At 45.2% G+C, this 13106-nt stretch overlaps 1 protein-coding gene across 3 annotated transcripts in view; it reads right to left on the bottom strand.

Moving 5' to 3' along the window:
- The window catches only part of AGPAT4 (1-acylglycerol-3-phosphate O-acyltransferase 4), a 145190-nt gene that overhangs the window by 88384 nt on the left and 43700 nt on the right, over nt 1-13106 (bottom strand). For all 3 annotated transcript variants that reach the window (XM_010373153.2, XM_030928879.1, XM_030928880.1), the window contains exon 2: nt 12290-12556. In XM_010373153.2, the coding sequence (XP_010371455.1) occupies nt 12290-12467 (178 nt within the window). In that variant the 5' untranslated portion in view covers nt 12468-12556. The remainder of the gene's footprint in view (nt 1-12289; nt 12557-13106) is intronic.

The raw sequence follows: 13106 nt of genomic DNA, 5'->3' as shown, positions 1-13106 counted from the left end.
CACAGATTCACAGTGAGAGAGAGAGAGAGAGAGAGAGAGAGAGAGAGAGAGAGAGAGAGAGAGAGAGAGAGAGAGAGAGGAGAGAGGAGAGACAGGCAGATAGATACATTTAAAATAGAAATGGATCGTTACTCAAAATATGTAAGGCATGCTATCACCGTTACATTATTCCTGTTAAACACTTAGAACTCCAGTGTCCTTATTTATCAGTCTCCATTGAATCAGCTTCATGAGACCGTTTCATTTGGATATTTAATATGCTTCCCATCACCAGGTATGCTGGCCACACAGCCTTCACTATTACCAGATGACCTGAGCTAATAACACACTAATGTCATCATCAGACCTCACTCCCAATGCCTCCTTCTTTCTCCTAAATAAACAAAAATGTGTTGGCATGAAGGGTTCATTTTGGAATAAGCATCATATGGAAACGTTTAGCCAAGTAAAAGCCCAAATCTAAATAAAATCATTTCACTAGGAATTGGGCCAGAGTGTAACAGTGACTATGAGGAGAAAACATTACATCTAAACTGAGCTGGAGAGGCAGATAGACAGCTTCCTCGATACTTCAGATTAAAAACCCTAGAAGTACGTGGTACAACAGAATGGATGATCTTGGTGAGATGACTTCATTTTATAGTTCCTCATGCAGAGCAAGTGGAGGTACCAAAGATTTGTTGTCTTTTTTGGCCAGAGAGGCTGCCAATAAGACAGAACCGAATATTGCAAAATGGGTAGGCAATGCCCCCACGTGATTTGTGACGGGTGTCCCTCTCCTATCTCCCTTCTGCCTTTCTCTATGTTTGAAGGACAGAGTTTCATTCTATCTTTCCTATGCAGACTGCCCCAGTGGTTGTGCAAAGCCATTCTGAAGACTCAGACGGCGTATTTATATTTCTTATTTTATTTGCATTTTTGAGACAGAGTCTTGCTCTGTCACCCAGGCTGGAGTGCAGTGGTGCGATCTCAGCTCACTGCAGTCTCTGCCTCCCGGGTTCAAGCGATTCTCCTGCCTCAGTCTCCCGAGTAGCTGGGACTACAGGCGCCCGCCACCACGCCCAGCTAATTTTTTTTTATTTTTAGTAGAGACGGGGTTTTACCATGTTGGTCAGGCTGGTCTCAAACTCCGGACCTCAGGTGATCTACCGGCCTCAGCCTCCCAAAGTGCTGGATTACAAGCATGAGCCACCGCACCTGGCCCCGAACAGCGTATTTAAAGAGATGACACAAAAGCCGGATGAACGTGCTGAGCAAGGAACACATGGTGAAGGAAACGTGTGAGGCTTTCCCTCCGGTCAGCAGAAAATCCACCCGTTGGGGCTGGGTTTCCAGCATGGCAACCACTGGCTGGACCTGAGTGGGGCAGCTGCCCCCAGGTGAGGCTCCTACACAGTTTATATACAGTTTATCACCTTCCTCCACGTCCAGTGTCACCAGCCCTACTTTACTCCTTTGAGTTCCTGGAATTAAGAGGTGGGAAAAAGGATTTCTTGGCCTGGTCCATGGATAAAATCAAGGTATTTTATTGCATAATCTCTCATTTCCTATCTTATCAATAAAATAAAGGGGGGGGTGGGAGACATAGAAAGGAGGAAAAGGGAGAGGAGAGAGAAATAGAGACCATATTAATGTGTCATTTACCAGGAAATTGGACTTCACCGCCACAGTAGAAGGAAAGACTTAGAACACAGACTGGATTCATTTCCTGAGGCTGCCAAAGGACCACAGACTGGGGAATTTAAGTAACAGAAATTGATTGTCTGAGTTTTGGATTCCAGGAACCTCAGATCGGGGTGTTAGTAGGGTTGGTTCCTTCTGAGCATGTGAGGGAGGATCTGTGTCACGGCTCTCTCCCAGCTGCTGGGAGCCAGGTGTTCCTTGGCTTGCAGGGGCCATTGTCCTCGTATCTTCACATCGTCTTCCTCTCTGCATGTCTTTCTCTGTGTCCACATTTCTCCTTTTTATAAAGACACAGGCTTGTGGGATTAGGGCCTACCTTCATGGCCTCATCTTAGCTTGATCACGTATGAAGACTCTGTTTCCAAACAAGTTCACATTCACAAGCACTGGGCTTTGAACATCTTGGAGGGATATAATTCAGTCGTGACACCAAGCACGCAGTTCTTTCCTCTCAGTTCCTTTTCATGAATGACTGCAATATTTGGGACGAGGGTTGATTATGCTCTGCTCAGGTCCTGTAAGGCACAGCCTGAAACACCTTCCTTGTCATCCCTGGTCCCAGGTCCTCTGCCACACCCAGCCTGGAAGAGGCACTCAATCCATCCATCAATCAATAAAAGGTGCTGATGAATTTCACCACACTTGATTTCACAATGGGCTCACTTTATATTTTCCTTTTCTACTCATTCCAGAAGCTGTTCCTTATTTTGTCCTTTTTTGGTGTTTGGGTTTCATTTTGTATTTTTTCCAGTTTATAAAATACAAGATCATTGTGTAAAACATAAGACATCCAGATAATAAGACAATTTTCTAAAATCATCTCTACTTCCTAAAAATAGCACTCTGAGAAGTTTACTTCCAGTCTATATTTATAAAATTGGTATTCGAATGTACCAACAGTTTTGTATTATGCTATTTTTACTTAATAATATTTAGTAAATGTTATCACTAAGTAATATGTACTTAGTAATAAAAAAAAGTAAGTAAATGTTATTACTTAATAATATTTAGTAAATGGTTCAAGGGAATAATGACCCAGCTGGGCATCTTTCTATAAAAGATTATGCATGGACAGACTTTTTTTTTTTCAAATTCAAATTAATAGTTTCTTAAGGTACATTTTGAACAATTGCTCAGGTCGAGACAAAAATAAATCTTGAAGTAAACCGATGGTCACAATGATTGAAATTTCTGAGGGATGGATACTTGGAGCCCATCTAGTGACAGAGGGTCACCGGCTGCAAGTCGCTGCTAGGCGCCACTGTATGCATGCCCACTCTCCTGCAGGTGTCTGTGGATGCTTCCTCTGGCCTCATTCATTTGCACAGCCTCATGACACAGCAAGGTCATGATGACATTTGATAGGTTCATCTCCTTTGGGTGCCTGGCTGCCTGAATAAACCCATTTAGCCACTTGGTGATGCCAGCATATGCTTCTTCCACCTACTGAACCACCTTTCCTCTTGCCAATCACAATTCCTCTCATTCCTCAGCACCTGGCTCGTGATGCTGCTTCACGGGGACGTTGCTGTGCCCTGCACAGGATGGCTGGGCTGTCCTGTTCCCTGCACACCCTGTGTACCTCCAGTCTAGCCGTCAACTCACTGCTCTACCATGCTGGGTCTATGAGCCTCCTTCACTAGACTGGGTCCCTACCGAGGACAGCAGCTGCACCCCTCTCATCTCTGTTCTCCAGGTGCTGACCCCAGTGCCTGGCCCCCTGGGCTGAGCTCGGGATGTTTGTTAAAGAATGCCTGCTGGGCGGCGACAGGCATTCTGCGGTGAATTAGCATGCACAGGTTTGATCCTAGCAGATGTCTGCTTAACATCATCCTTGGGTGTTAAAATAAAAACTTGCATAGCATTTGACATTTGCTTATTTCAAAGTGTGGTAGAAAAAAATGGATTTTGGAATCTCAGCTCTCTTCTTCACTGTCCAGCCTTAGGCAAGTCATCCAACCGCTAGGCCTCAGTTAACAGGGGAATTGCCTGTTCGCAGAGTGGTGGTGTTAGTAAATGAGGTAATGGCTAGGAAAAGTTTAGCACAATGCTAATACATAGTCAACACATGACAAATGTAGCAAGTGTAACGACTGCTGCTGAAAATAGCTGCCCATTAATGACTGTGCTTCTCTTTTTATTCCATAGCCTCGTGGAGTGACACCTCAGAAGTCACAGGTTTGAGAGCACATCACTTACTACACTGACCAGCTGGACACATGGCCTCACCTCCAGAGCTTGGCTCCTCAAATGCACGGCAGGGCTGGGTTGTGCTAAAGTGAAAGGCTCTTCACTCAAAGACTTCCTGGTCCCAATCTCTGCCCCACCACTTCCTGTGTGGCCCTGGGCAAGTCACTTAAACTCTCTGTGCCTAACTACTCAAAACAGTTCCTGAAACAGTAAGTGCTCAATAAATACTAGCTGGCTAATAAAAAGGCAGAATCAGGAAGTGTTGCTCCTCTTAGCTTGCACAGATTGCGATTCTTTCATTTTTCTCCCGTCTATCATTCCAGTATCATGTACATTCAGATACTTAAATTCTTTAACTTGATAAAGAATTTTAAGTGATATCTAAATTAAAGCAATTTCTGGATTGCTTCTGCTACATTCCATTTGGCATGCTGCCTTGCTAGCCTCATATGGTCTTTTGTTGTTGTTTGTTTGTTTGTTGTACTATCCACAAAGCTTTACCAAGAGAGGAGAAAACAGAACAAGGTCCATTTATGCCCAAACATGGGATGGATGGATGGTTCTGTCCTGTTAATGCTGATTAGTATAACATGTGGCAGGTAGCACTCGTTTTGTAAGAGATTGTAAGATCTTTAGAAAACCAGACTGCAGCCGGGCGTAGTGGCTCACTCCTGTAATCCCAGCACTTTGGGAGGTCGAGGTGGGAGGACTACTTGAGGTCAGGGGTTCAAGACCAGCCTGGGCAACATGGTGAAACCCTGCCTACTAAAAATATAAAAATTAGCCGGGCACGGTTATCCACCCTGACTCTTTCGGATTACCTCCTGCACCCTGACTCCTTCCGATTACCTACTCCAGCCTGATTCATTTGGATTACCTGCTCCACCCTGACTCATTCCAATTACCTACTCCACCTTGACTCCTTCGGATTACCTACTCTGTCATAACCATTTTTCCCGCCAAAGCACTCACCCCTGTCACTCTCTTTAAATTAGCCAATGGGAATTGGGTTAGCCTGTGCAGTCTAACCCTAGCCAATAGGGGAAGGACAGAGCAGCAGGGGCCATGTGCTTCAGGGATGAGAACCCCTTCCTCTCCCTTGTCCAAGTGTGCACTCACCATTGCTCCATCTATAAGGGCGCACCCTTCTATAGAAGTAACTTGCCTTGCTGAGAATTAAAAAGAAAATTTTATATTCGAGTGCTATTTCTTTTGCAGCACCGAAACTTTATTTATAACAATTCCCCGTCACTTCCCGAGGTCTCCCAGGAGATACACCCCTTAGAACTAGAAAAGAAAACAAGGAAGGTTGCTCTTCGTCCGTTTCTGGAAGCACCCCCACTAGCCCGTCACTGCTGGAGGCGGAGGGATCTCGTGATGTCAAGCCGTCAGGGTGTGCGACTCCAGGTGAAGGCAGGCTGTGTTTGCCTGTTTCAGCTGTGCAGCGTGGACACACTTCAGAAGTGAAAGGTACCCGCAGGTGACAGGGTAAAAAGAGGGAAAGGCTGTCCCAACAGATAAAACTCCTGGAACCCTTGCTCAGTCCGGGGGCCAGGGTTTTGCCTTTGGGTTAGAACCTCACACCCGCAGGCAGAAGGAGGCCTGGGCGGGTCTGAGAGGCTTGGGTCTTTTAAATTCCTTTCCATCTGACTTGACTCACCAAAGCCACTGTTGTGCAGCTACTTTGAAGGGCAAGATCACCAGTTTTAGGATCATGTCCACCCACAGCCAGTTATCTGGGAAGGTGATCACCATCTGGGAACTGATACAGATGACTCTTTGGACCTTCAAAGAGGGGACCCAAATTTGAGGCTGTGACCTCCCAGCAGAGGTAGCCAGTAGGTCCTGCCCAACCCTACATTTTGACAGGCTCGAAGGCAGTGATATGAAGGGTTAGGACAGGGGCCACTCAGGGACACTCCCTTTCTGACATCTTAGAGATGAGTAACTACTGGGACAAATGAAGGAGTCAAAACCTGTTTGGAACTCAAAGAGTGAAAACTCCGCTTAGACTGAAATGAGAAAAAGCAGCCCTGTCATTAATCAGGCGGGGAGGAGAGGCACAGAGGAAGCAGGCTGCAGAGTTAGCAGAACAAACTGCTTCTCTCAAGGTCATGCAGTGGTTGGAAAAGCCACAGCGATGCTCTCTTTGGGGGATCAACAGCTTTCTTACCCACGACGCCACAGACTTCCCTTGTATTTTCATTTGTGGGGTTGGGGGGTGGCCCACACCCAGTTGTTGCCTGGCCAAGTTGACAAACATCAGGAAGCTGCCGCCCTCCATCTTTTTTCACTTCTCGGAGAGTCAGAAAGGCAGCCAGGCAGCGCTGGAGAGCTAGGTTCACTTGGTATAAACTTTTAACACATAGAATGAAAGCAGATGATCGCACATGGATGCGGCCAGGATTGCCCTCAGTTACCATAGCGGAGGCTCCTGAGAGGTCACCTTGCCTTCCCTGTGCTGCCGGCCAGGAGGGTCTGCAGCTGGTAGGAGTGTCCCCAGCCTGCTGATAGTGGATTAATATACAGCCATGACAGCAAAATGAAAGTGCTGGCCCAGCACCCACAGCATCATCCTGAGGCCATCAGAATGACAGATGACCTCCCTCGGGGGAGCTCCTAGGCAAAGCAGGGAAGAAGAAGGAAGAAGGAAGAGAAGAAGGAAAGCTTGTTTTGTTTTACAACTTAATAATCCAGCGTGCAAAAAGTACTTTGTCCATAAGGAGGAGGAAATCCAAATTCAGGCCTCACCTAGCAGGTCGCCTGGCAGTCATACACCCGGAGACAGTTTCCAGTGCTGGCAGAATAGCGAATCAGTCTGCTAGTGTCTGGGATTAGAATGGCATACACAGGAAAGCACACAAAACCAACAGCTCGCGCACCTTTCAGGGCAGAGATTCAGAAACACCAGCCTCTAGTAGGTCTCATGTTATGACTCATGTGCCAAAGACTGCTCTGTTCCACTAGTTTGTCTTGTTAGGTTTTCAAACCTACCTGGTGACACCTTGGTCAATAAGTACATGAACAGACTCAAAATTGAGGCACCCTTGCCCAGAGGAGGGACTAAAAAGCACAAGTCCCCAGCCCAGATGGAAGACCTGACTGCCTTTTCGCCCCAAGGCTCTGGCTGGGCGGAATATCTGCTTCCTCTCAGGAAAGCAGTGTTGAGATCTCTCATTCTCCGTGGTCGTCAATTTCAGACAGGTTCCACTAATTACATGACTTGCTCTGCACTTTCTCCAGCAACTCGGAGCTCCCAGTCCTCTTGCATGCACAGCCCTTCCTGCCACTGTTCCTGATTGTTACCAGGCCCTGATCCCACCTTCCAGATAGGAGCAGACCAACTTCTGCCAGGCCTCCTGGTCACTGCCAAATCCCTTCTAGAGTAGCAAATCTGAAGTGACTTAGACACCCTGAAGTATGTTACAAATGTTTATTATTATGCCGGGGAGACACAGATACCATTTTCACCACTACACGCAGTAGTGTTGTGTGAGGTAATACGGAGCTTACTCTCCTTTTGTGAACCTTCTACAAATACAGTGGCAAACACTCATCAAGTGTGCGGTGCGGTGGGGGTGGTGAAAAGGAAGTAAACAACTTCCCAAGAGGAAAATCAAAAATTCTAAACCCTTTATTAGAAAACGATTGGAAGGCCGGGCGCGGTGGCTCAAGCCTGTAATCCCAGCACTTTGGGAGGCCAAGACGGGCGGATCACGAGGTCAGGAGATCGAGACCATCCTGGCTAACACGGTGAAACCTCGTCTCTACTAAAAAATACAAAAAACTAGCCGGGCGAGGTGGCGGGTGCCTGCAGTCCCAGCTACTCGGGAGGCTGAGGCAGGAGAATGGCGTAAACCCGGGAGGCGGAGCTTGCAGTGAGCTGAGATCCGGCCACTGCACTCCAGCCCAGGAGACAGAGCGAGACTCCGTCTCAAAAAAAAAAAAAAAAAAAAAAAAAAAAAGAAAACGATTGGAAGCCTGGTCAACTCTTCCATCCCTTTACTTCAAATGTAGCTGAGTGTTTTGAAGTTACCTGTCCAAGTAACGAACCAATAGGAAGATCAAGACACCCTTGCCAAGGCCCCCACTCTTCCTCCTTCCATGGACACAAATTCCAATTTCCATCCTAAATGTGATGTACTTTAAGGAATTTCTAAAGCACTTTCAGACAGAGCATCTCATTCTGCATTTTGAAGCAGCCATTGTGATTGGCCCCGTTATTTGGACTCAGAGAGTTTATGTGGCTCACCGAAGGCGATGGATGGAGCCTGTAGCAGGGGGGGCAGAATGTGTAATTTTGCAGGCTGGCACTCCAAATTCTCACTTCCTTCTTGCCACCATGTGGCCTTGCCCATTAAAGGAAGATGTGTAGCTGTGCATCCAACAGCCGTTTAAAACCGTAAGCGTCATAGTCCAGGAATATTCAGTGGCAGGCTCCAGCTCATAAAGCCTGTTCACAGCAACACTGAATTTGGAAGCAAGGCACCAGGCCTGGGGGTGCGGGGTGGGGATGGTCAACACTGAATTTGGAAGCACAGCACCAGGCCTGGGGGTGCGGGGTGGGGATGGTCAACACTGAATTTGGAAGCAAGGCACCAGGCCTGTGGGTGCGGGGTGGGGATGGTCAACACTGAATTTGGAAGCAAGGCACCAGGCCTGGGGGTGCGGGGTGGGGATGGTCAACACTGAATTTGGAAGCAAGGCACCAGGCCTGGGGGTGCGGGGTGGGGATGGTCAACACTGAATTTGGAAGCACAGCACCAGGGCTGGGGGTGCGGGGTGGGGATGGTCAACACTGAATTTGGAAGCACAGCACCAGGGCTGGGGGTGCGGGGTGGGGATGGTCAACACTGAATTTGGAAGCACAGCACCAGGGCTGGGGGCTGTAGAATGAGGCTGGTGTCCACTGTGTTTCATTTCACTGGCCCTTTCCAGGACAATTAGGTCATCGGCAATCCTTCCCACCCCCTGCCTTTTTTTTTTTTTTTTAACCCTGACATTAATAGATTCTTCTAATCTTTCTGTTTTGTTTTGAAATCCACAATGTCAGAAAGGAAAAAAAAAGCCAGTCTTGGCCACCTTTCCCTAGAGATTAAATGGCACATCCTGCTTAGTGGAAAGGCAATGAAATTCTACCCTTCACCCCTCTTCTTCTAACTTTCTTCCTTCTTTTTACCTTAAAGAAGCCGGCTCCATCCTCCCTTCCTCCTTCAGCATGCCAAGCCAGCCTGACTTGGCCTTTCCTTTCTACAAATCTAGGCAAAAATAAGACAAAGCGACCCTCTAAAAATCATCCATCGAGATTATATTACTTTGAACTTGGTATTCATGAGGTTGGTTGCTGCCAGTAGAATAAAATTCTCTGCTCGGTGTCTCGGTGTGTCCTGCTGTTACCCAGGCTGTCTTTACTGCTTGTTTTGTCTCTATTTGTCTTTTACATCAGCATGGCCTTTTGCATGAGAGCTTTACCACACCAGGGCTGGTAACCACTTTGAACTTACTTGTTAACACACCAAGCTCTTAACAAATATTTAATGAGATAAGAGACAAAGACATAGCTCTGCTAGACGAAAGCGAACACAGAGATGGAAGGGCTCCGTGTCTCAAGGAAACGTTTTTTTCTGCCTTTTCCTTAGAAAATCAGCTGCAAATGATGAATGCTCATGACTGTCTAAGCTCAGAGTGACTCATGCACCAGAAGACACAATTAAAGGCATGAACAGTTTCTATCTTAAGTCAGAGGGAAGCAGAGGAGAGTTACAGCACAGACGCTGCAGAGTCATCTCTTAGCTAAGCTGCTGAATTCACCACGAACTGTCTCCTCCTCTGGCTGATCAGTGGCCCAGCAAGGTTTCCTAAACACTCTTTTTACATGGCCTTGGTTACTGTGAAATAATTGACAGATGAAGTCTGTCAATTATCTAGAGCAAGGAAAAGGAAGCAGGAAGAGAACAGCCCTGCTAACACGTATGGGGATACCAGAAACGGATAATCCTGGCGAAGATTCTCTCAAACCTGGGGATAGCTTGCCCGGGCTTATCGCCATGAGGTGCCCATGAACCACCCAGGATCATCACCCTCACTTTCTACGGTATTCTCTTTTCCCAGCAGCCAGGACTGCTCCTCTAGAGGGAGAAATCTTCCCTTCCCGCTTCAGATTTTTAAAAAATGCTTCTACTATTGCTTGGCCCAAAGCCCTAGGAAGCCTTCCTCCAGGGACATAGGCAAAGGTCATTGCTGGGGTGCACCTGAATGGAGGTGCTTCCTCTGGGGAAGAAGGCACAGAGCATCACTGGGTATACCTGGATGGAGGTGCTTCTAGGTCCTTCAGTGAAATTAGACTGCTCACCCTTCATTGCACCCACATTGAGATGCCAGTTATCTTAGATGGTTAATTCTTGAGTTTCATTTGGAGTTTGTTCTAAATAATTTGTGATGGATAAAAATCTGCCTTGCTTTCTGAATTTGTTGCCCATCTTAATTTCCACCAGAAACAGATATGCTAACGCATCCTGGGAAAAATATCTCCACAATCCTGCCATAAACTTAGCATATCTTTACCATCAATCAAAAGAAAAATATGGTGCTCTCGTGGACTCTGATTCCAAATCCTGTTTCTTATTTCTTAACTCCAAACGAGAAGCTCAACTCTTAACCATCCACTTGAAATTTGGGTAGGGGTTATCACAGTACAAACATACAGGATTTCACATTGCAAACTAACAGATTTTGGAATCTCCATAGGTGCATGCGAGTCACGTAAATGCAGGTTTCAATGAAAAGCGTAATCAGTATTGCTTTGTTAAGTTTAAATTCTGCTTAAATAGAGACCAACTGCTAGAGGGTAAAAAGACATTTAAAATTATAAACATCTTTTAAATCTCAGTTGACTATCTCCTTTCCCTTGATTACAAAAGCTCGTCTCTCTTCAAACAGCTACAGTTCCTGTTCAAATCATCTCCTACTGTCTCTGCACTGTTTGGACAAGTTTTTCCTTTTTCTATACCACCGTAGAAGCATACATACTAGGAGACCATTGCTGAGTGACGTCTATGACAAGGAAAAGTACATTGCGTCGTATTGGATTGAATTGGTGGTTGTACCCAACAGGCCACAGACAAATAGACTAAAGTTGCTGTTTTACAATGATAACTCAATCTTAGGATCTTATGAAGACTTTCAAGACATATTTCTGTAAAGCATTATAATACAAGACATGGAAGGTCTTGCACTCAAACTATATCTGAAATAGTATCAGGTATATCTGCAAGTTCTGAGTTGGTGAAAAAAGTCATAAATAAGGATATGTCTGTGACTTTTTTTCCTTACAAGTTAGTATTCTGAAGTTTAACAACTAAGACTGGATCAGTGGTAATCCACTTGGATAATTATACATAGCTTGAATTGTTTTGATTCAAATTCAAATTTGATCATTTTATTTAAATGGTATCAAAAATATATCAATAATTTTGGACTCTTGACATAATCTTAGATAGCTGATATTTCTTAGTAGCCAAACTTTTTAAAAGCTCATATTTTAAAATATATTCATACCTACATATATCATTATTAATATCACCCTGCATTCTCTACTTTTGAGAATAGGTATAGGCTTAAGGCTAATCCACACCAACAGCAAAATGCATTTCTAGATGTCCCAATATACTCATTCATCTTTTCAATTGTTGAAACTCAGGCCAGTCAAATTGGTCATGTTTGAAATGGCCTAGCATAATCAAACATACAGACACATACACACACACAAATGAGTGTACTTAAAAGTGGAGAAATAGGAGTAGGGTTGTGGATTGTATCAATGTCAGTTTTCTGGTTGGAATATGCTATTTCAGTTGTGCAAGATGCTCCCATAGGGAGAAACTGGCCAAGGAGTGTACAGGATTTCTCAGTATTATTTGTTACAACTTTATGTGAATCCATTATCTTAAAGGAAAAAGCTGAAGAAAAAGGCAAGGAAGAAAACAATATAGTATACTGCCACTCGTTTTTTAAAAAATATATGTATGTATATGTATCTATCTATATAGACATATACACAGATGCACATGCATTTACAAGTATAAGAGCTATATGTATGCTATTTCTATAAGGATAACTAAGAAAGAATTAATACTGATTGGTTCTGAGGATAACTAAAGAAACTAATAGAATGCATATTTACTTTTCGTCGTATACCTGTCTGTGGCTGTTGAATTTTGAACTACTGGCATTATTCATTCAAAAAATAATTTTGGGGGATTGAGAACAAAATAGCCATTTCAAACCTAAAACAAACAAAAGCAAAACAAAAAAACAGCTCAGCACACAATGAAAGCCTAGTGAATCCATATCAAGAGCCGTAATTCTGATACACACCCACAATAAAGACGAAAATATAGAATCTTAAGTATCTTACGGCTTGAGATGCAATAGGACAGTCTGCAGTTGATCTTCCGGAAAAGCTGCTTGTTAATTGGCCAGAGGAGGAGAGTGAAGAGCTGAACGGTGTTGATGATTAGCCCCGAGGCAATAAAGACATAGCAGAAGACCAAGTGGCACAGGAACTGAGACTTCAGCAGTCCCGCGAGGTCCATGATGTGTGGACGCTCTTATTCAGAAATAAATAAATACCCACAGTCAAAGATTTCCAGAAGGAAGAAAGATCCAGGACTCAGGAAGGCGTCTAAAACACAAACAAATAGGAAACGTTAGCAAAAACACAACGTGCTTTGAGAGTCAGAAAAAAAAGTGCTCTGAAAAGAAAAATATACACTTGAGGTTAAACTCATTGTGCGTTAGTTGATTTATCTTTATTTTGCCAACATTGATGTAGTGCTTACTTCCTCTCGAGCATAGTCTAAGCCCTTTAACAATAATCCTTCCTTTCATTCTCCCAATATCCTCTGAGGTTGGTACTTCCATTACACGTGAGGAAATTGAGGCCTGGAAGGTGGAGCCACTCCGCCAGGGTTCACCACTTCCCAGCTGGGCAGTAGCTGAGCCAGCCATGGAGCCCTGGGTACCACTTGAGTGATGGCTGCCCACAGGACAGGCCACAAATCCGGCTTCCCCTCCTGCTGCCATCGCGGCCTGAGCCCCATTCTCTCACCCCCAGCCCCATGCCATCTCCCTTCTCTCATTTGCCTCCTCCAGATCCCCGCTCACCCCTCACTTCCAGCAGGACTGCCCTGAAGTCAAGCCTGCCCTGGACAAGGACGAGGACATACCCAGAG

The sequence above is a fragment of the Rhinopithecus roxellana genome, chromosome 4, assembly GCF_007565055.1.
Source record: "Rhinopithecus roxellana isolate Shanxi Qingling chromosome 4, ASM756505v1, whole genome shotgun sequence".
NCBI classification, from domain to species: Eukaryota; Metazoa; Chordata; class Mammalia; order Primates; family Cercopithecidae; genus Rhinopithecus; species Rhinopithecus roxellana.
Note: the sequence above shows the minus strand (reverse complement) of the source record. Positions and strands in the feature narration are given on the sequence as shown.